The sequence below is a fragment of the Idiotropiscis lumnitzeri genome, chromosome 10 (assembly GCF_059441095.1).
Source record: "Idiotropiscis lumnitzeri isolate Australia: NSW breed Sydney's pygmy pipehorse chromosome 10, RoL_Ilum_1.0, whole genome shotgun sequence".
NCBI lineage: Eukaryota > Metazoa > Chordata > Actinopteri > Syngnathiformes > Syngnathidae > Idiotropiscis > Idiotropiscis lumnitzeri.
In genome coordinates this window covers 7,133,801-7,155,065 of record NC_142400.1, presented here as the reverse complement: position 1 = coordinate 7,155,065, position 21,265 = coordinate 7,133,801, and the positions used below count along the sequence as shown (strand labels likewise).

Sequence of the window (21,265 nt, the reverse complement as noted above, 5' to 3'; positions counted from 1 at the left end):
CGGCTACAGATGTCGTTTACAGACGCCGATTATGAGGACGATACCTAAACATCCATCCATCCATTATCTGTATCGCTTCTCTTCACAAGAGTTGCGGGGGATGCTGGAGGCATCATCCACCCATCCATTATCTGTACCGCTTCTCCTCACAAGGGTCGCGAGGGGTGCTGAAGCCTATCCCAGCTGTCTTCGGGCAGTAGGGAGGGGACACCCTGAACCGGTTGCCAGCGAATTGCAAGGCACTCATAGACGAACAACCATCCGCACTCACACTCATACCTAGGGCCAATTTAGAATGTCCAATCAACCTGCCATACATGTTTTTGGAATGTGTGAGGAAACCGGAGTACCCGGAAGAAACCCATGCAGGCACAGGGAGAACATGCAAACTCCACACAGGAAGGCCGGAGCCGGAATCGAACCCACAACCTCTGCACTGTGAGGCCATCGTGCTAACCAGTCGACCACCGTTCCGCCATTATTATAATATTGTTATTATGCAATACAATACAAGTTTATTTTTATAGCGCATTTCACAACAGACGGAGCTGTAACAGAGCACTTTCCATTTGGTGTAATATAAATTGGCAGGTAATTAAAAAAAACGCAAATTAAAACACATAAACACATTTACAATAGGTACCAGAAGAACAGCAGAACAGTGACAGTCTCATGTTGAGTCGTAATTATAGTACTTTACAATATCATTAATATACCCCTTTCAATGTAATGATAGATTAGTAAATTAGTTCATTATTACAATAACTAAGGTGTAATAACTAGTATTTTGATTATAAGGGTAATTGGCAGACTTTAAATACAAAGTATTTATTTGCTAAAATGTTAAAATAGCCAACAACTGACTACTTTTCAGCACTGTAAGCAGTTCTTCCTTGAAAAAAGATTAGTACCCGTACAAACTGCAGTTTATCTGTTTTCCACATTAGGGGGCGAGAGTGGAAATCTGATTGGCTTGTCGTTTGCTTTTCTTTTATTCATGTACTGTAGAACATCGAATGTGCAACAGCTGAAAACACAGGCGGAGGGAGAAAAAAAACGCTTAAGCGAATGGAAAATGTGCTACTTGGAGCATTGGGATCCATATTTTTTATGGAACTAAACAGTAAATCAGAAATGACCCCGCCCTCACTGGCACACACACACACACACACACACCCCCGCACCCCTACACACACACACACATGCACACAAACACAAAAGCACAGGCCAGCTTTCCCCCCAGTCAGTCTGTGTTGGGGTTTACAAGACGAGATGCCCCCGAAAGGACCCCAGCTGACCGGATTGCAACAAGTGGCCTCAGCCCAATGATATTTTGGGTAACTACTTAAACATTTTTTTTTTTGTAAATTTTTGTGTGTCTAATGTGCAACTTCACATGCAAAAAAAGTGTTTTTAACAATGCATTTATCACAACATGTGATATTTTGCATTTATGCATTGAAAGGATGGCATAATATCAGTAAAACATTCAAATGTAATTTTTGACTCAAACCGAGGGCAATTTTGTTTGAATTATATGCCATACGTGTTAGGATGGAGGTGTGCAAGTTGAGGGGGCTGGCGTGGATCCTCCTCCTGCTGTGGACTCTACCGCAATGGACCAGCGCTCAGAGGCGCAACGGACGCAGGAATAACTACAAGCTGTATAAAGACGGACCAAATGGTAAGGTTAAAAATGACATTGGTTGCTTAGAAAGTGAGTGAGTGAGTTGGCCTAGTTGGTTAATTTGTTCAGCAGTTAGGAAGAAATTCAGGTTCAATGAAGGCACAAATCAGTGGTCCCCAAGCACCGGTCTGAGGCCTGGAAATGGTCCGCGGGTCATTGGTCATTTGGTACACTTTGATATACCTTTGAGAGACAACATACGATAAGTATGTTAATTAAATATGAGGTGGTACCTGCTGGTGAATTAAATATGTCTGTCCACGGAACTTGTGTGTCTACTAATTATCTGTTAGTTAGTTAATTTGTTAGTCTTGTTAGTTTTGTTAGGTTGATTGAGGACACAAGGAGGCTTTTAATGGTGACTGCAATTTAGGATTTGTATGAAAAGGCGCGAGGTTTGATCAAAGACACAAAATTCTTAATGTTTATGAAAACATGATTTTTCTCTTGGATTCATCAAAGACACTTGTATGTTAAGTTGGGATGCTTACCAACACAGATGTTAAGTTTTTATCGAAAGATATTAAGTTGTCTTGTAACAACAAAAACATCGTCGGTTGGGATACTTGTGAAAAAAATTGCCTGCTTTATCAAAGACACTAAGTTTTTTGGCTTGCAGGATAAATGTTTTACGTTTGAATGTTAGGCTTTTATACTACATTGTTGTTGTAGTAGATTGGTATCAATCTGTTGGGTTGTTTACCAAAATATGTTTGTCAGGTTTATCCATTGCCTTCGTATTGTATTTGCGTGCAGGAGGTCGCCCGTGCTCCCTGGAGGTGGTCTTCATCCTGGACAGCTCAGAGAGTGCCAAAATCAGCCTATTTGAGAAGCAGAAGGCGTTTGTGCTGGGCTTCAGCACGCGACTGTCCATGCTGCAGGTTGCCGGCTGGATGCTGAGCGTTCGAATGGCCGCCTTGCAGTACAGCAGCTCCGTGTCTGTGGAGCAGCGCTTCTCGGCGTGGACCGACCTGGACGCCTTCCACGGTCGTGTCAGCATCATGAGCTACATCGGCCACGGTACGTACACCACCTACGCTATCGGAAATGCCACAGAGCTGCTGGTGAAGGAGACCCCCGAGGACAGCGTCCGCGTGGCCGTGCTGATGACAGACGGCGCGGACCACCCGCGGAACCCCGACGTGGTGGCGGCTGCCAGCCAGGCCAAGGAGCAGCACGGCGTGAAGATGTTTGCGGTGGGGTTGTCGCACATCGCCCAGCAGGGGGCCAACAGTGCCAAGCTGAGGGCCGTTGCCAGCGCGCCGGCTCATCAGTTTGTGCAAAGCCTTCAAGACCCTCAGCTGGAGCAGAAGCTGCTCAAAGAGATGGTGAGCGCCAAAGTGTGTCTTTGATGTCTAAATAAATATTTTAGGTTCATCAAAGACAACATTTTCTTTGAGATTTTTAAAAAATATTGCTTGGGTTCATCAAAGACACCAATTGCCTTTGAGTTTACAAAAAACATTTTTGTCTCATCTAAGACCTGTCTTTGATTAAAAAAATGGTTGTTCGTTTCGGCAAAGAATAGGCTTTAAATTTTCTTTGAGGTTTTGAAAAATACGTAGTACGTTAGGTCCTTTGAAGGCTTGAAGTGCTTTTGATGTTAACAAAAACACGTGCATTACGTACATCCAGGGGTCTTTGATGTTTACAAAAAAAAAAACAGATGTTAGGTTCATTCAATTCCTTTGAGGTTTTAGAAATTCATGTATAAGAAAATATGTACCGGTAGGTTAAGTTAATCAAAGAGACTACTTGTCATTGATGTTTAAAAAAAAAAAACCCACAGTCATCAAAGACTACTTGATATTTCTGAAAACATCGATTCGATGACTATTTGTCATTGATGTTTCCGAAATGTTCGTTTATTAATTTAGGAAAATATACATTAAAGTTATTCAAGGACTGTAGTTGTCTTTGATGTTTACTAAATTCAAATTTTAGGAAAGCACACAGTTATATGGAAGACTAGAACTTGTCAATATTTCTGAAAACCTCACGTGCTCACCAGAGTTCATCCCGCTGCGATGCTTGAGCATTTGATGTTGCTGTAATTTTGTGCCACACTCTACAGTTTTCTTGCCACTTCCAGTCTCCTTACCAGTACTTACTTACCTTCATGTGTGTTGTTTTGCTTCCAGGGCTCAGTTGTATTACAAGAGGTACGAGTTCAAGTTTTTTTTCTATTATTTTGATTGAACTTCGACATCCTGAACTGGATTTTGACCTATTTGTCATGTCGTCATTATTAGTGTCCCGAGACACAAGTGTGTTTGTGTGAAGGTGGCGAGCCAGGCCCACCAGGCGCTCAGGTAAGCTTTTTCAACTACTATGATAAAAAGTGACGTAAAAAGCGATCCAGCTTCAACCAAATTGCAGCACTGTAAACAAGCTAACGCTAGCCATAGCTGCTAACTTAGAAGCGTGACTTATTCATAATGGAGTGCTACTATACCACAAAATGTTACGGGTTTGACAATGTAACTTTAGTGACGTAGTCGAGACAGAGACGAACAAGAGGTGAAAAATTTTGTCAGATTAAATTTTAAAGCCATTAAAAAAAAATACTCAGTGAAATTTTTAACATGGAAAATGTCTCATTTCAGGGCCGAAAAGGAGATCCGGGTTTCAGAGGGCCGTCCGGTCCCAAAGGAGCTCGGGTAGGCTACGTGAAATGAAATGAACGATTCAATTGTCTAAAAAGCCAAAGCTGTGGAATTTGATGGGTTTGGTGTCGCCTCTCAAGGGGGAGCCCGGTGAGGACGGTCAACCAGGACGTGCCGGCCCTGAGGTAAACTTTGCCTCATCTCGCGCTGTTTATTTGAGGTGAGGCGTTTAATTGCGAAGGGTTGTCTTGCAGGGACGTCCGGGTTTCAAAGGGAGCAAGGTGGGTGCCTTAATTAATGATGAATTCATAAAAACAAAAACAGCGCATGATATGAAAACGCTTCCTTTTAAGGGGGACAGAGGAGAATGCGGGCCTCCGGGTGGGAAAGGTGACCCGGTATGTGACTAACTAAAACTATTATTTCAATCCGAATCTCACAATTAATAATCATGTGTCATCTTTTAGGGTTTGGAAGGGCGTATGGGACGACAAGGACTGAAAGGAAAACAGGTGCAATATTTGAGGCTAAGTTTGCACATGGCGAACATTCTGACTTTATTTCTTTTTCTTTACTTTTTGGGAAGAATAGTAGAAAAAAATACAGCTCCCCCCCCCCCGATTTTCTTTTTCCAAATTCACAATTGGGCGCTCTGATTCCCCCACTCCCTCCCCCCACTCTTTGTACTTTTATGCTTGTATAAACAAATATGGCAACATATTCTCCCAGGCATCCTTTTTGCTACAAAACGTGTACATCAAAGTGTACCATACAACAGGAGTGGAAGCAAAATTTGCCTTTATTCACCTCTGCACTCATGGAATGTGAATATTGGCTTCCGGCTAATCCTCATCCAAAAGCAGAGAATCCAGGCTCGCAGGATATTTTTCTTGGACTTTGTGAAGCGGGATTAGCACAGCGACCTGGACGCTGGCTTGTCCGAATAAAATGTGTTTTGCGGTGGAAAGCTGTAGAACATGAAAGCCGGTGATGTGGACTTTGATCTACTCTTAGCATGTGTTCGCGAATAATGAACACATTTAATGGATGTGATTGGTAAAATATTATTTCTACGTTGCATTAAGATATTAAATGTATTCTACAGGGTGAGATTGGACCACCTGGAGACATTGGACCCGAAGGACCAACCGGACAAAAAGTAATTTTTACTTTATGCAAACATTCAGTTGTATGAACTTTGAACCGAAGAGCCGCCAGAGAATTTTTGCAGGAAGCAACATGAAATTTGGGTGACATGTCTACCATGCGTAGACCCATAAAAAAGTCACCCTCGACCAGGTGTGGGCAAACTACGGCCCGGGGGCCACATGCGGCCCGTTAAATGTTTTAATCTGGCCCGCCGAACTTGGAAAAAAATTAAATGAATAAACTTTGTTCAGTTTTATTTTCTAAATATTGTGGAATATTGTGAATCTCTTCAAATAAATTCAGTCCCCAAAGTCAGCTTTGATTGTAACATGAAATTTGGTGGTCATATCGATCATGAGAAGACCCACAAAAATCTCACAAGAATCTGAAAATGGACAGGAAGTTTTTTTATTTTTGCCTCTTCCTTAAAAACTAACTCCTTAACTCATGCTTTGTCAAGAAAGATCAAGGTAAAGTTGCAAAATGTCGAGAAAAAAAAACATCATCATGATTGAATATTTGAAGACATTTTAAAGGTTATTTTCCCACAAATGATGCATGGAGCACTGAACTTTGTTGGTGTCATCGCCTTGCGTGTCACACATACAGCAAACGACCTTTAACGAACGAGCCTTCAGGCTGACCTTCGACCTTTGGACAAAGATGTCTTTATGGAGGGGAAATTATGAATTGATTTATAGCACTTGGGAGAAGTTCAGGCATTAATTCTCAGAAGATTTCACAATGAAGTATTCACAAAGTCTTCTCTTTGGCGCTAAAATGAGAGAAAGAGGTTGCAAGGATAAATTTTTCGACTTGACTATTTGGCCAATTATCTCTGATAATTTGTAATTTTCTAATGAAATGTTATCGTTGTTGATAGGGTGACAGGGGGCCAAGTGGCAATGCTGGACCACCAGGGGACTTTGGCATTGGTTTCCCAGGAGCCAAGGTGATTCATTCATCATCATTTATTTGAAAAATAATGTCAAATATTACATTAAATAACGATGTTTTTAAGGGAGAAAAAGGCAACCAGGGAAGACCTGGACCAACTGGTCAAGTCGGTGTTGGAGAACCAGGACTACCAGTGAGTATTAACACAATTTTCATTTTATACATGACTTGTTTTTCCAATATGTTTTACAACAACTTGTTGAATTCTATCAAAGAATCCTTTATTACCATAATTAATGATTGACATTCATCATTATTTTTTAATCAACTAAGCTTTGGGGGTGGATTTTTTTTTTTTTTTTGGGGGTTGTTAAAATTAAATAAACACACACACACGCACACGCACACACAACCTTAAATAGATAAATATTTTTTTTTTTATTTGGTAAATAATTGAATAACCAAAAATATTCAACATATTAAACATTAAATAATGATAGTTTACTTTTATTTAGTTCATGACAGTTTTACATATTGAACATTTTGTTATCATATATTTTTTATTTTATTTAAGGAACATTTTATTTACTTATTAGCCGATTTAATTATTTAATGGTCATATTTTTTCAAATTATTAAATGCATGAAATAATACTTAATTTTTTAATGAGAATGTACTTTTTAAAAAAAAAAATATTTAACATTTGCTTCATTTATTCATTTTAATTGAGTCGCCATTCTATTTCAGCATATTGTATATTAATAATAATTCTTCGGTACTCCAGTAAGTAGTGCACTGCATTTAGAAATGTTTTATAGTATGTGGGAGGTCAGATAAATACATTTCAGAGTCGAAAATAGCAAAAGAGCAGTGAGGGGGAAAACTGGTCACAGGCCAAGCACTAAAAGAAAATAGGACACCGTGTTACATGCACACTGCTACTGTGTGGCCCATAGGAGACATTTGACTTCATATTGACATTTACTTACCTACACACTTTGCGCTCTCGTTTCAGGGTCCTCAAGGACCACCCGGAACTCTAGGCAACCCGGGACCCCCTGGAGAGGGACTGCCAGGACCCAAGGTTGGACTTTCATTGCCATTTAAATAACAGAATACACACAATGTAAAAGAGTGCAGTAGGTGGGCTCCCTCTAGTGGTTTGTGAAAGAATCGCTGAATTCAAGGTTTTAATTTTGTGTAGCACTTTTTTAAAAGTACAGTTCAGTTGTATTTACCTTTTAAGTAAAATACATGCTTTTAATGTTTCTGAACTGTTTGCTTTTAGGTATATGTACATCGCAATTTGGTTGAATTTGAAATATATTTTAATCATTGTTCAAGTACTATAAATACATTTTAGTATCTACATACATCAACAAACTATGGCTCATATATAATTTATGTATTGGCATTTTACAGGGAGATCGAGGATTTGAAGGACCACGGGGCAACCGTGGGCTACCTGGCATTGGGTTCAAAGGTGACAAGGTAAAAGTACTACATGCAATGCTAACTAGTGACATGTTCGATAAATAAACTATATTGTAGTATATTCACGGCACCGCTACACTGCAGTTTTTTTTTAGCTCAGTCGTTTTTTATGTTTTTTTTTCACAATTTTCAGGGCAGTATTGGCTCACCTGGGTTGCCAGGTCCAGTCGGAGCTTCTGGTGTCGGAATCCAAGGAGAAAAGGTACAAAAAAAAACAAAAACAAGGAAATCTCATCCAAATAATCAATGTTGCATACAAACAATGTCTGCTTTCTTTCCTTAGGGTGATCAAGGCCTGCCTGGACCCGCAGGCCTCAGAGGAGGTCTAGGTGTGGGAATTCCAGGACCTAAGGTAGAGCCGTGTGAGGTGTCCGTTTGTGGCTATGCTACTCCTGATGGATGTTTCAGCTGTTTAGCATTTTGATTGCGTTGAAAATGCTGTGCATATATTCACATAGAAATATGCAAATGATGTAAGACCGTCCTGTCAATCAAACCCGTCAGGCTTGTCGCGTTACTAATGACACTGAGAAGGAGCATGTGGCTCATTATCCAAAGTTATTGTTGGACATAACTGTAAACAATTGTATATTTGGAATCATGAGCGAGCTCAGTGTTTACTAGAACCGTTATATTACCAAACGAACTTGTACACAGTCCGCCCCCGAGATATTGTAGCTATTTATGATTCTCTATTTTCACATTTGCTGAGTTTTTTTTATTGTTTTTAATCATATTAATTTTGAATGGTGGGAAAAAAAGCAATATTTTTGGGTGAAATTTAGGGAAATGAGGGATTTCCTGGAGTACCAGGACCACCCGGTGAGAGAGGTGTGGGAGTGCCAGGTCCAAAAGTTAGTACGCACAACTTCAAGTCATAAAATGTCATCAATAAAGTTAGAAAACATTTTATAAATTAATACATATTTGGCATGAGACCACTATTGAGTTTTGAGTTTATTCCTCAGGGGGATGTGGGAGCTGAGGGCCTACCAGGCATACCTGGTCAGCCAGGAGAAGATGGCACCCCGGGACAAAAGGTACCACAATGAGTCTGTTCAGACCATAAATGAGTAACATTTTTTCCTAAAGAAGTAAAGCATTCTCATTTTTCAATGCCAGGGTGACATTGGATTCCCGGGACCCAGGGGACCAGACGGCAGTCCTGGTAAAGGTGCCCCTGGAGAGAAGGTTAAGCTTCTGATCTTATCGTTGACCTTTTCACCATTACATCACAAGCATTTCCGAGTGGCAAAATCTCCAAAGGCACCACTACTAAACAAAAAAACGCTCTGTCAACCACCTGGTACATGTGATGTCATGGTGAAAATGTCTATAAAAGTATTTTTATTAACATTGTCTGTCATATCAACAAAGTTCTCATGGTCGTTTGCCAGGGAGCCAGAGGGGACCGAGGATCCAGAGGCCAGCAAGGTGCTGTTGGTCCTGTGGGACCAGCGGGGCCAAAGGTAGGACTGACTTTCAAAAAAGTCATCTTGTGACTTGGACCTCTGACTGCGTTTTGGTATTTAGGGGGATCCAGGATTTATTGGGCCACCTGGTGCACCTGGACAAACTGGGAGGGGGCTACCTGGCGCAAAGGTAAGTGGAAGTGGCACACCCATGTACTAAGGTACCTTGACTTGTAAGTTTAATTTGGACTGTTACTACAATCCTGATTCAAATGTTTTGTATCTCAAAACAACTTTGCCCATTGAAATAAATGGAAAGGTCCTTAATCTGTTCCAGCCCTCGAAAAAAACACAGTTCTAATTTGAAAAATAACACTGCACAGTACTGTCAAGATAAGTCAAGGTATCACAACTGTCTGTTCTTTTCTGTGCAGGGAGATCCAGGCCCACAAGGTCTCGCTGGAGCTGCGGGTGAACCAGGGCGGGGTCTAACTGGACCCAAGGTAAATTGAGGTACTTCATCTGATCGTGAGCCACAATGCTGACAATGTGGTCTGTTGTGAAGGGTGACAGAGGGCCACCAGGGTCGTCGGGTTTGCCTGGAGGTAAAGGTGAAGGCTTTCCGGGCCTTCCGGTGAGTATCAAAGTCCAGCATCTGTATGAAGTCTTAGTACGTCCTCATGTAAAACTCTTGGCTTCAGGGTCCTCCGGGACATCCTGGCTTGACAGGAGAGACTGGAGCAGATGGTGTGGGCCTACCCGGGGCAAAGGTAAAAATGAAGTATGGTGAGGAATGATAATAAGAAGATAATTTTATCTCCTTTAATCCAGGGAGACCGAGGTTTGCCTGGACCTTCTGGAGCTGTTGGACCACCGGGGATTGGACTCCACGGGCCAAAGGTAGTCAGTGCCAGAAGTGTTTATTTTTTGTACACATGAATCCAGTAGTAGGAACATCGTCTCTGTAATCGGAGTCTTTGCTTTAACCCTGTAGGGTTCCATTGGCATGATAGGACCACCAGGTCCACAGGGACCCCCAGGAGAGGGCATCCAAGGGCAAAAGGTAAACCAAGAACCAGTTACTCCACTTTCTGTTACATCATTGTCATAGTGTAAACGTCACGAGGTCTCTCCAGGGGGAGCCTGGATTTCAGGGAATTCCTGGCTCAAGGGGTCCTGCTGGGGTCGGACTACAGGGTGATAAGGTAATCCTACTGACACATTCCAGTTACCTTGTTTGGGATTTGTGGTACTGCACCGATAAGATGGATGCTACTTTCCTCTTGCAGGGCGACCGAGGCTTTGGTGGAGAGAAAGGGAAAAAGGGAGACAGCGGGACGACTGGAGAACCAGGCGTTACCGGACCTTCGGTACGTGAATTGATGATTCTTGAGGCAGGAGTTCCATTTTTCGTTTGGCCAGTGCATCATACCGGGGATCTCCCATTTGTGAGTGACAGTGGGTTTAGGTCTGCCCCCAAGGTCCCTTCCCAGCTGCCCAGTATACCTCACCAGGGAGGGAGTAACTTTTTGGTTACAACCCAAACGACGGTAGAAATGTAGACCAGTACTTTTCTTGTTGTCTTGGATCTCTTTTTGCCAACACAGCCTGACATATCAAATATTTGGGAGGAATCAATTTTTTTATTTGACTTTTGACTGACAATCTCTTGAATTTCCAAACAATGTCAAACAATATATGCTAACATACTGCATTTTAAATCACAGGGTAGAGTCGGACAAAAAGGAGAACCTGGACTTACGGTAGGTCTTTCCTAATACATTGACTTCTTTTTGTGTGTCTACATATTTCAAACCAAAATATCAGACTTCCTGCGTGTTTTGGGACTAAACCTTTTTTTGTACCGTCAACTGGAAATGGCCAAAAAAAACTAAGAGTGATCTTTTGATCTAAAATGTCTGTATACTTGCGCATTTTACAGCATGCTTCGTTGAGACTTTTTTGTGAGGCCACACACGGTAGTCACATCTGACACACTTAATTGCTAAGTCAGACCGGCTTAAGGGGCTGAGGTTTTATAAAATTCCAGGATCCACTACCAACACTTGTCAAACTCCGTCACCATGCTCCTCCCACATGCATTGACAAAAACTTGCACTTTTCCATTTTGCAGAGGGAAGAAGTCATCAAAATTGTGCGATCCATTTGCAGTACGTAAAAAAAAAATGTGATGCAGTCCATTTTGCTGGCTTGTGTTCACCCTTAAAGTCTTACATCCCAGATTGTGGGGTGACGTGCCGCCAGAGCCCCCTGGAGCTGGTCTTCGTCATTGATAGCTCTGAGAGCGTGGGCCCTGACAACTTCGAGGTAGTCAAGGACTTTGTGAGCGCCCTGGTGGACCGAGCGTCTGTAAGCCGGGAAACAACCCGGGTGGGCGTGGTGCTCTACAGCCACATCAACGTTGTGGTAGTCAGCCTCAGCCAGGATGCGTCTCGCGACCAAGTGAAGGCAGCGGTGCGCTCCATGACCTACCTTGGCGAGGGCACTTTCACGGGCAGTGCCATCCACCAGGCCAACAGGCTGTTCCATGTGGCTCGGCCGGGCGTCAGGAAGGTGGCATTGGTCATCACTGACGGCCAGGCCGACAAGAGGGACGCAGTCAGTCTGGAAAGCGCAGTGAGGGAGGCCCGAGCGACTGACATCGAGATGTTTGTGATTGGGGTGGTTAACACCAGCGACCCCTTTTTTGGCGAGTTCAAGAAAGAGCTGAACCTCATGGCCTCGGAACCGGACGCAGACCACGTGCACCTCATTGATGACTTCAAAACGCTGCCAGGTGATCATGCTGTCATTTGTTGTTGAATGTTGCGAGATGGACAGCATTTTGACCTTGAGGTTAGCACGTCTGCTTCGAACAATTCTGACGTTTGAATCTGGTCTCTGGGCTTCCTTTGTGGAGTTTTCATATTCTTCCTTTGCTCAAGGACTCCATTCTTCTTCCCACATTCCAAAAACGCGCATATGTTGAAGATATGCTCCAGCTTCACACAACCCAAATGAGAAGCACAATCAAAATGGATGACTATGTTGCTAGCAGCTAGTTAGCGAATGTGCTAAAGCTAACTGTAATCTGATATCTTTATGACTTTAGGTTCACACAAGGAAAAAACTGCTTGCTTAGTTCAAAGTTAATAGCTTCTAGTAAACAAATGTGTTGAACCTGACACAGATATGATTTGTTTTTGAAGGTTATGAGCTGATAGCAAGCTAACATTCTTGCTAAAAAAAATGCTCACTTTATCTTACCTGTGACATCTTAGCGTTCTCACCATATAAAACTGTGTGATTAGCTACTAGCGAGCTACTGTAAAATGCTAAACCTAACTGCTCTTAGCGGCTAACAAAATGTTTTTGAAGCTATGCTAACATGCTACATCAAACCTTGAAAAAACTAAGTTAGGCTTACCTTTGCTTATGTATGTTCTCCTCAGACAAAATTGTTAATTTAGCTTCATCCTCTCTCTCAGTATCATTGATTGATTTTCTATTTAAGCCCTGGAGAAGAAACTTCTGAGCCACATCTGCGAGGACAGTACTAGCGTTCTTTTACGCTCTATCCCAAGTGGTGGACTTCCTCCAAGACGTCCCGAAGTCTCCAGTAGTGATGCCCGGCAGCCCCCCAGGACCAGGACTGACATGGACACACCTCCCTTCACAGGAGACTTCCACAGGATTCCGGTGACGGTGAGGATAACTCATGGATCCAATTCCAACGTGTCGCCATCATGGTTGACTTTTGCCATCAGTATGCTAAGTTAGCTTATCATTATTTTGACGTAATGATGCCTTCTCGTGGACAGCCACGCCCACCACCATCTTATCCCGAGAGACAAACGACCACACCGAGACCGAAAACAGACGGCCGGAGCTCATCGGAAGCACAGAGACTTCCGTTCTTTGACAGACAGCCTTTGAGACCGGACGGCAGGGCCTCCACTCGACAGACGCCAAAGGTGGTCGTCAACGGGCCGACCACTCCCACTGTCAAAACGCCGCTGTGGGGTCCACAAATCACCCCAGGTGAGTTATGGTGTTTACTCGTTTAATAAAAATAAAATAAAATAAAAATTGTTGCAAAATGATACATTTTCTAGTTAAAATACAATTTCATGTTATGATTTCATTCTCGTAAAGTAAGCTATTTTTTTTCCTCAAAAATGTTCAATTGTTTCTTTTTGTTTCAAATTTCTTACAGCATTTATGACTCTATTCTTGTAAAAAAAAAAAATATGTAAAATTATGACATTAACTACAAAATTGTAATTTTGAAATTATATAGTTGCTTAAAAATAAAATTAGAACTTTTTGCAATTAATTAAAAAAAAAAATATTTTCGAATCTATAAAATTTAATTTGTGGAGAAAAACAAGATCATTCTTATAACTTTTTTCTTAAATACAATTTTTAAAACAATTATATATATTTTCCCCCCTCACTATTTTGAATTTACTTTTTGTTATATACTTTTAATATTTTGGGTTTATTTCTCATAAAATTCAAAAGTGTTGTACAAACTATGATAGAAAATGATTTCAACGGCATCTTTAATTTATTTCCTGGCTTCTTTCCACACCGTCAGAGCTCTGCCGTGCGCCGTTGGACCCGGGTCCGTGTCGAGACTACGTGGTGCGCTGGTACTATGACTCTGAGGCCAACGCCTGTGCTCAGTTCTGGTTTGGAGGTTGCCACGGCAATGCCAACCAGTTTGACAATGAGAGGAGATGCAAACAAACTTGCGTGCGGGTCTAACCTCTACTATATATAATCCATTATGGCGTCGTCATCATCATCATCATCATATTCTTGGTAAAGGTGCTTCCATGTTCAAAAAGCATGATTCTAATGACATTTGAATTGTTACCAAAGAGGATTAAAAAAACAAATGTCCGTGATGTTACTTACTGTACTTGAACACTTTAAAAACTAACTTTTTTTTTTTTTTAAACTTCATATTTTTTTAATGTTTCTTTAAATACTGTGTAATGACATAAATAAAACTTATTTTTGAATTACCCTTGTCACACTGGGATTTTTTTGGGGGGTAGTAATTCATTAATAATAATAATAATAATAATAATAAAAATGATTATATAGGATGTGCAAAGAATACAAGATTAGATTTTAAATCAAGTATGAACCAAAAAAGGGAATTTACATTTTAACTAATTTATACTGAGTATATATTCATTTAATTTTGGCATGACGTCAAATTGAAAGGTAAATTGAGACAAAACTAAATAATAAAAAAATAATTCTATGGATAAGATTTCAAGTATTTCAAGGGAATACAGGAAGATCATTTTATTACAGCAAAGTCAGCTTGAATTAAAAAATGTAAACTAAATTAAAGTAGTGATGGGCATATTAACTATTTCAAATAATAAACATTACATTTCAATTATTTATTTAAAAATCTGATTAAAATTCAATCCACCACGTACAGATTAATATAGCTTTGTAATTAATTAATCATAAATAACCTCATTTTAATTTTATGCCATCATTTGTACTAAAACTCATAAAAACAATACACAAAATTCACAATAGACGGATTAACTAATTAAATATTACAGTCACTTATAAATGAGGCTGATTGAACACTTGTCCCGAAGCGTGATTGTGTGTGCGAATATTTGTTTGTCTGCGTGTGCCCTGCGATTGGCTGGCACCTGGTGAGGACAAGCGGCTCAGATGATGGATGATTCATTTGAAGAAGACGAGGAAAGACGACATGACGATGTAACCTGGTTGCTGAGTCGGGGCTGGATCCTTCCCGTTGAAAAGACCGAAGTACCGAATCGTGTTGGACGCCTGACCGCTAACATCCAACTGCAAACAGCACACACACGCGGAAAAACCCAAAACATTAAAAAATAACAAAAACATTTCAATTAAAAAAAAAAGAATACAAAAAACGTAAAATGATTACATTAAGTAATTATGGGCAGGGGAACAAATAATTATACATGAATAATTTTATAAGCATTAAAATTATAAATATATCAAACCATGTAAAATTAAAGTTGCCATTTGTGGGAGAGCCATTTAAAAATTTAAAAATTATTCTTTAATCATTAAAAATAAAAAAAAGGTGAAGATATTGATTTAAAAATAATATGTATGTAAGACATAATTTTTTTTTGCTATTGACATGATTTTAATTTTTTTAATATGTTTTTTCGACACATTTGGCACTTATATGTTGCGATTTTTGGATTGACAGATGATGGGGCATTCGAGTACAGCGGCCCTTTGGGATATGGATGGGAATGGAGATGAGGTTCAAAAAAATTGTGAATTAAAAAAAAAATCTGCGTGAATGCAAATGCCGCCCTGCGATTGATTATGCGAGTGTCCACTGCACTTAAGTAGTGACTCGTACCTGTGCGGTGACATCGAGCCTCCAGGGGTCCACCTGCAGTCCATCACACCAGCCACCGCGGCCGTACAGCCACGTGCCGTGCTCGTTGGGCACGGCGCCCTCCTTCACGCGATCGGCGCAGCCCAAAGCTGAGCCTGCTCGAACACACAAAGAGCATCAAATCAAGTATATATATATATATATATATATATAGAGAGAGAGAGAGAGAGAGAAGAGAGAGAGATTTTTTATTTTTTATTTAAATTTAATTAAATTATCATTATTTATTCCTCCCCCCCTCATATTCCTGACATTCCATGTTACTTCACAGTGCAATTAATGTAATTAAAATATGCCTTCATTAATCTTCTTGTTACTTACTGAATAAGTCTGTGTAAAATTACAACTTAAAAAAATACGACTTATCAAAATTTTCTCACAATAGTTTAACTTCATTCTCGTAAAATGATTTTTGCAAATGTAATATTTCATCACATTTCACATTTGAGTATCCAACAACAGCGCTACTCACCCGCTGAGTCGAAGGATCGCGTATTGTTGTGAACGCCATTGACCAGGAAGTGATGCGAGGTGACGCAAAACTCTCCACAACCGTTGTTGTCGCTGCCGTGTCCCGTGATAACGGCGTAGAGCTCCACCTGCGGGGCCGCACGCCGTTAGAACCATCCGCGCATCTTGTTGTTAACACATCCTACCTTTTCGGCGGAGGCGGGCACGGGGAACTTGATTGGCGCGTAGCGCTGGTTGTATGTCTTGTCGAAGGTCCCGCCGTCGTACAGTGACATCACTCGGAAGGGGCGGAGCTTCTCTCCTGACCAATCAAATGGATACTCAACACCAAGAATTGTGTTCCGAGTCGTTCACTACTCAATTATCTCTAATTGTCTTGAACCACATGCTGCTTCAGCGAGTCCAGTCCTACCGGTCAGGTTGGCGACGCTGAACCTCAGGTTGAGGGAAACCATCCAGGGCAGAGCCCACGGAGCCGTCTTAATGGTGAAGCGACAAACGCCGGCGTCCAGCACCGGAAGGAGCGGAGACACGTCGGTCTGCCAGCGGCCGATTCTTCTGCGCATCACACGTATGATACGAAAAAAAAATAAAAGGCGGTGGGATGGTGGTTAACGTAATACGATATCGTCGTCATAATGTAATCGTTTGTATTTAGTGAGACAAAAAGTACATTCCAAAAAGCCAATTTTTTTTTTTTTTTAGCTAAAAAGATTTCATTTCCAAGATAAATACATAGCGTAAAAATGCTTTCAAAAAAAGTGCTTTTTTTCGGGGGGGGGGGTGCCCTCACCTTCGGAAAGCGGTGATCCAGCGTCCCAGCTCGACTTGGCAGTACGGTCCAAGATGATCGCAGCACACGAAAAGTTGAACCGTGTGATCCCACAGAGGACACGACGCGTCTCTGCTGCCGGGACACGACAACGACACGTCCAACATCAGCGTGTCAAACGTAGACAAGTCTGCTCACACACAAACAACGGAGCGGGATCATGGACAACATTTGCACTTGCACCAACGCGACCTGATAAAATTCTTACACATGCAAAATATATGTATATATGCGACAGTTTTGTCTCAGTTTTGAGCCCTGCACAAGGTCAAATTCTCTTGGTTTTATATTTAGTTTCCTACTAGGAGTGGCATTAAACACTTTGGATGAATTGTGAACCATACTGCGCTCTTCAGAGCAGTTTACACTCACAATTTAAAAAACAAGTCAAAAGAATCGTCCCAACGACAGATCAGATCTGGAAAAACTAAAGTCATAAAACTCACGGCGCCACATTTAGCAAGGCAAAATAGCGCCACCTGGCAGCATATTGACATCAGCCACGGCCCCTTTGTCTCCTTGCATTTGCACTTTGTCAAAGACCGACACCACGATTGCGGGAGATTTCAGTTTCAGCTGCAGAGCTGTGGAGAAGTCAAACCTGAACACAAAAATATTGATTTAGATTAGAATGGGAGAACATTTTGAGTTAATTGCAGACGCGACTGTTCGCACCTCGCTTTATTTAGGACGTGCTAACAATTCCATAAGACATAGCAGAATTGAGTCATTGAGCCCATTTAGCGCACTCACTCACTCACCACTGCGCCTGCCAGTTGAGGAAGCTGAAGGAAGGGTAGAGGAACCAGCCCAGCTCGGCCAGCGCCCCCTGCTGGTCGATGCCGATGAAGAAATTGGGAGACGTGGTGGTCTGGAAAGAAACGCTCACTGCCATACCTGACCTGTCAAAATAAATCAATTAAAATTAATTTGTCTGTGTAAAATTAGAACTAGGAAAAATAACATGATTATATTTTTCAAAGACTTCATCTTTTTTCAAAGGAAAAATCTTTATTTCTCAAAGAAATATGACGCTTTTTTTTTAAAGCTCTTGGCTTGACAAAAAAAAGAGACTTACTGATTTATTTTTTTCTTGAAAATTATTTGATTTTTTTTTTTAATTCTCCAAAAATTACCTTCCCTGACATAATTATTACAGTAGCTTATACAAGAAATTATTTTCTCGAAGAAAATTAGAATTTAGACTCAAAAGATAACAATTTAAAAAAAGCTTTGGTCCACATATTTTTTTTTTGACTATTCAAGATATTTTTTTTGCATAATACATTCTTTGTGTGCATTATAGTGCTCTCTGGTGGCCATTTGTGCGGTTCAATGCCCGTTGAAATGATCATTGATTGCTCCACAAATGTTTTCAATTCTGTACCTTTTTATAAAGTAAAGTACTATAGAGTGCTATTTTTCTTACTGAAAAAAACTGCACAATAAAAGTTTTGACGACTTTTAGGTACTTTTCATTCAACTTTTGAGGTGCTGGACTTGGGAGTTAACAGTTTGCAACGTTTGGCATACGCATTAATCCAAATGACCTTCATGCGTACCCGCTATCGATGCTATCAAAGACTATAACAACGGCATTAAAATGTCATCTCCATGGTGGTGGATTAAAGATTTTGTGCAGCGATGCAACCTGAGCGCGCGGGTGACGGCCGGCTGCACGTGCACCATGGCTGCGGGCAGGCTGAGTGGCGTGAAACACTCCGCGTCCACGCAGTTCATGTCCTGGATGGCGTTTCCTGCGAGGGTGTAGACCAGCACGCCAGATGCGTTGGACTTAGCCATGTTTTGGACCTGGGGACAGATGCACACACTTCGTGTTACAGACACACTGGAAAATGAATAAAATAATACAGATAAGATTGATAATTTGAATGTGACCTTGGTGAAGAAGGAGCAGTTTCCCTCTGACAGCCAGGCGACGGCGCCCTCTAGAGACTGTGACGGCTCACAGCCATCCCCCGCGTCCTTCAGATGAGACTTCGTTTTAGCCCAGTGACTCGTCAGCCAGTCGTATCTTGCGTCCAGTCGCTTGACGATAACAGGCACATCCCATCCTGTGGGAATGAAGTTTGCAGTTCAACTTATGTGAATTCGTTTTTCACGAGTTCTTCTTACTAAGGATGGTGGACACCACTTTTCTTTTTCAGAACAACACCAGCACAAGTTTAAGTGTTTTTTATTTTTAATGTGTGTTTAAGGAACATTTATATAAAAGTCACTCACCTTGTGAAGTGAACACAGCCTGGGCGAGGCCACAGTTGTGTCCCGTGCAGGTCCAGGAGTACAAGACGCTGGCGATCCAGTTGCCAACAGCAAACACCGGCACCGGAGACACATGGAGCCTTGACAAAACCTCCTTTTGACTGATAAAACACACACACACACACACACACACACACACACAAACAAATGAGATATATGACTATATTTAAGGCTTCGAATCTGCGCAAATTAGAAACCAAGTCATCTGTCTGCCACTCTGTTTTTACGTCCTATATAAATGCCAATTCAAAGGTAATTAATGTGTAACTGCAAAGTGTCTATTAATGAGTACATTGCAGTGACTGTTTGTTTAGTTTTGACCCACTGTGGCCACCAATGTGTCCATCTTCTACGTTGCAAAGCTACCTGCATAGTCCAAGTCCAACTTCAAAGTTCTGCTATTATAATCATTTGTCATTTTCACGTTTTTTTTTTTTTTTTTCAAAATAACAAAAAAAATTCAAAATCAAGTTAAATTATCAAAATACTCAACATGTGTGACATCGTTATTTTTGTGTTTGTTCCACGAATGATGAGTCATCACAAATTGATGTGATCAGACTCTTCAGTCTTTAGTGGTACTTTAAAATTCAAATCACCACTTCAATAAAACTGCAACATTATTTATTATTAATGTGAATGTTTTTTTCCTACAAGAATATTTATATTGTAAATAATGATCATTTTTTTCACTAGTTGGCGTGAGTTGATTCTTTGTTTACAGAGTAGTGGAGCAGTGAATGCATCACCCCTGCTTTGTGGCGGCGTCGTGGAGCCTTTCCCGCATCCAGAGCGCGTCCGTGGCCGCAGAGTCGTCCAAGGAGAGGAAGAGTACCTGGGCGCTGGCAGGCAGCTCCTCAAGGAGGCTGGCCAAGGAGGCCGAAGAGGTCCATAAACATTCGAGGAAGGCCGACTTGTTGGTAAACGCGTGGATGACCACTGAGACTCCAGCCGATCCCACTTCGCCCGGCCGGTACTCAAACTCCCCACTCAGAGTCGGGACCGTGAACGCGGCAGCCGGTTCTCCCGGCTGCAGATCACCGGAGTTGTCGCAGGGCTCCAAGCCCGCTCGGCTTGCCTCATCGTCGGTCAACTTGAGTCGCCGCTTCGGTAACTCATTCGCGACGAAAGTCACGTGCACGCTAACTACAAGCGTGAAGACGAGCACCAGAGACGCTGAACGCAACATTCTTCCCCAGGAGCGAAAGTTCAGTCAATTCAGCTCCCACGACGACATTAATGTCATTTCTTTTAAGTTTTTTTTTTTACTTCCTGTCAAATGTGGAGGTTGCTCATCGTCTAATCGTTTGTTGTAGAGGCGGGTCAGAAAAGAGACGACGGTGGCCGCAGTTGGTCAAACATCACGTCAACACATTTTTTTAATTCAATGACATTATTTTTGTTGCGCTAATGTTTATAAACACAATCTCTTCTTAAAGGCGTCTCACTCAAACATAACACTTTTAAGACCTGATGGCGAAATATTCAGGAACATGTTGTTTTCATGCAAATTTTGCTTAAAGCTATGTATGAATGGATATTTATTTGAAAATGTAGAAAAAGATAATTACAAAAACAATAAATCTAAGATTTTGTGTTTTATATAACCATAAAAAAAGTATTCCAAAATATATATCAATAGGCGCCATCCATGCATACATTATCTCAATGCATTCTATAATCTTTTAAATTATTTTATTGAAATATAATTTTCAATGATTGACATTTTTTTAGTACTATACATCTGTCTTGGCCACTACAGTATGGTCGGCTATAGTGTATGAAGATTAAATTGGATGTGAGTGACTCGAGCTGCTGTCATGATTCATAAACGTCTCTTGAGGAAGGTGAAAATTGCTGATTTAATGAAGCAAGGTGCAGAGAAAATTGAGAGACGTGTGTGTAATTATGGCTGGGATAAACACCCTCCCATGATGCATCTTTATCATTATCCTCATCATATTCAGCATAAACATAGCTGTGGCCACATCT

At 41.2% G+C, this 21,265-nt stretch overlaps 2 protein-coding genes across 2 annotated transcripts; one reads left to right on the top strand and one right to left on the bottom strand.

Moving 5' to 3' along the window:
* Nucleotides 1-1,255: 1,255 nt before the first annotated feature.
* Nucleotides 1,256-14,278, top strand: col28a1b (collagen, type XXVIII, alpha 1b). Its single transcript, XM_088307433.1, has 35 exons — nt 1,256-1,337; nt 1,554-1,684; nt 2,444-3,015; nt 3,829-3,849; nt 3,940-3,999; nt 4,294-4,347; nt 4,434-4,478; nt 4,548-4,574; nt 4,647-4,691; nt 4,761-4,805; nt 5,399-5,452; nt 6,326-6,394; nt 6,464-6,532; nt 7,355-7,423; nt 7,762-7,830; nt 7,967-8,035; nt 8,117-8,185; nt 8,619-8,687; nt 8,802-8,873; nt 8,956-9,024; nt 9,231-9,302; nt 9,367-9,435; nt 9,680-9,748; nt 9,811-9,879; nt 9,947-10,015; nt 10,077-10,145; nt 10,240-10,308; nt 10,382-10,450; nt 10,535-10,615; nt 10,973-11,008; nt 11,380-11,416; nt 11,488-12,042; nt 12,760-12,950; nt 13,067-13,286; nt 13,846-14,278. The coding sequence occupies exons 2-35, from the start codon at nt 1,555-1,557 to the stop codon at nt 14,013-14,015; spliced, it is 3,522 nt and encodes a 1,173-aa protein (XP_088163559.1). The 5' UTR covers nt 1,256-1,337; nt 1,554; the 3' UTR covers nt 14,016-14,278.
* A 375-nt stretch (nt 14,279-14,653) lies between these two features.
* Nucleotides 14,654-20,602, bottom strand: ngly2 (N-glycanase 2). The gene is made up of 12 exons (XM_088305773.1): nt 20,023-20,602; nt 19,235-19,374; nt 18,890-19,065; nt 18,642-18,802; nt 17,752-17,892; nt 17,470-17,591; nt 16,952-17,120; nt 16,571-16,716; nt 16,344-16,459; nt 16,160-16,286; nt 15,649-15,782; nt 14,654-15,095 (listed from the first exon to the last, which is right to left on the bottom strand). Exons 1-12 carry the CDS (start codon nt 20,460-20,462, stop codon nt 14,970-14,972), a joined length of 1,998 nt encoding a protein of 665 aa, XP_088161899.1. The 5' UTR covers nt 20,463-20,602; the 3' UTR covers nt 14,654-14,969.
* Between the last annotated feature and the right edge of the window lie 663 nt (nt 20,603-21,265).

Bases quoted from the DNA above. Each gene is read 5' to 3' on its own strand.
- col28a1b (XM_088307433.1), top strand. From the start codon at position 1,555: ATGGAGGTGTGCAAGTTGAGGGGGCTGGCGTGGATCCTCCTCCTGCTG. The intron at 1,685-2,443 runs GTAAGGTTAAAA...ATTTGCGTGCAG, and splicing joins GTATAAAGACGGACCAAATG to GAGGTCGCCCGTGCTCCCTG. The intron at 13,287-13,845 runs GTGAGTTATGGT...CCACACCGTCAG, and splicing joins GGGTCCACAAATCACCCCAG to AGCTCTGCCGTGCGCCGTTG.
- ngly2 (XM_088305773.1), bottom strand. From the start codon at position 20,462: ATGTTGCGTTCAGCGTCTCTGGTGCTCGTCTTCACGCTTGTAGTTAGC. The intron at 17,121-17,469 runs GTGGCGCTATTT...GTGTGTGAGCAG, and splicing joins TGATGTCAATATGCTGCCAG to ACTTGTCTACGTTTGACACG. The intron at 15,783-16,159 runs GTGAGTAGCGCT...GTGTTCGAGCAG, and splicing joins GCGATCCTTCGACTCAGCGG to GCTCAGCTTTGGGCTGCGCC.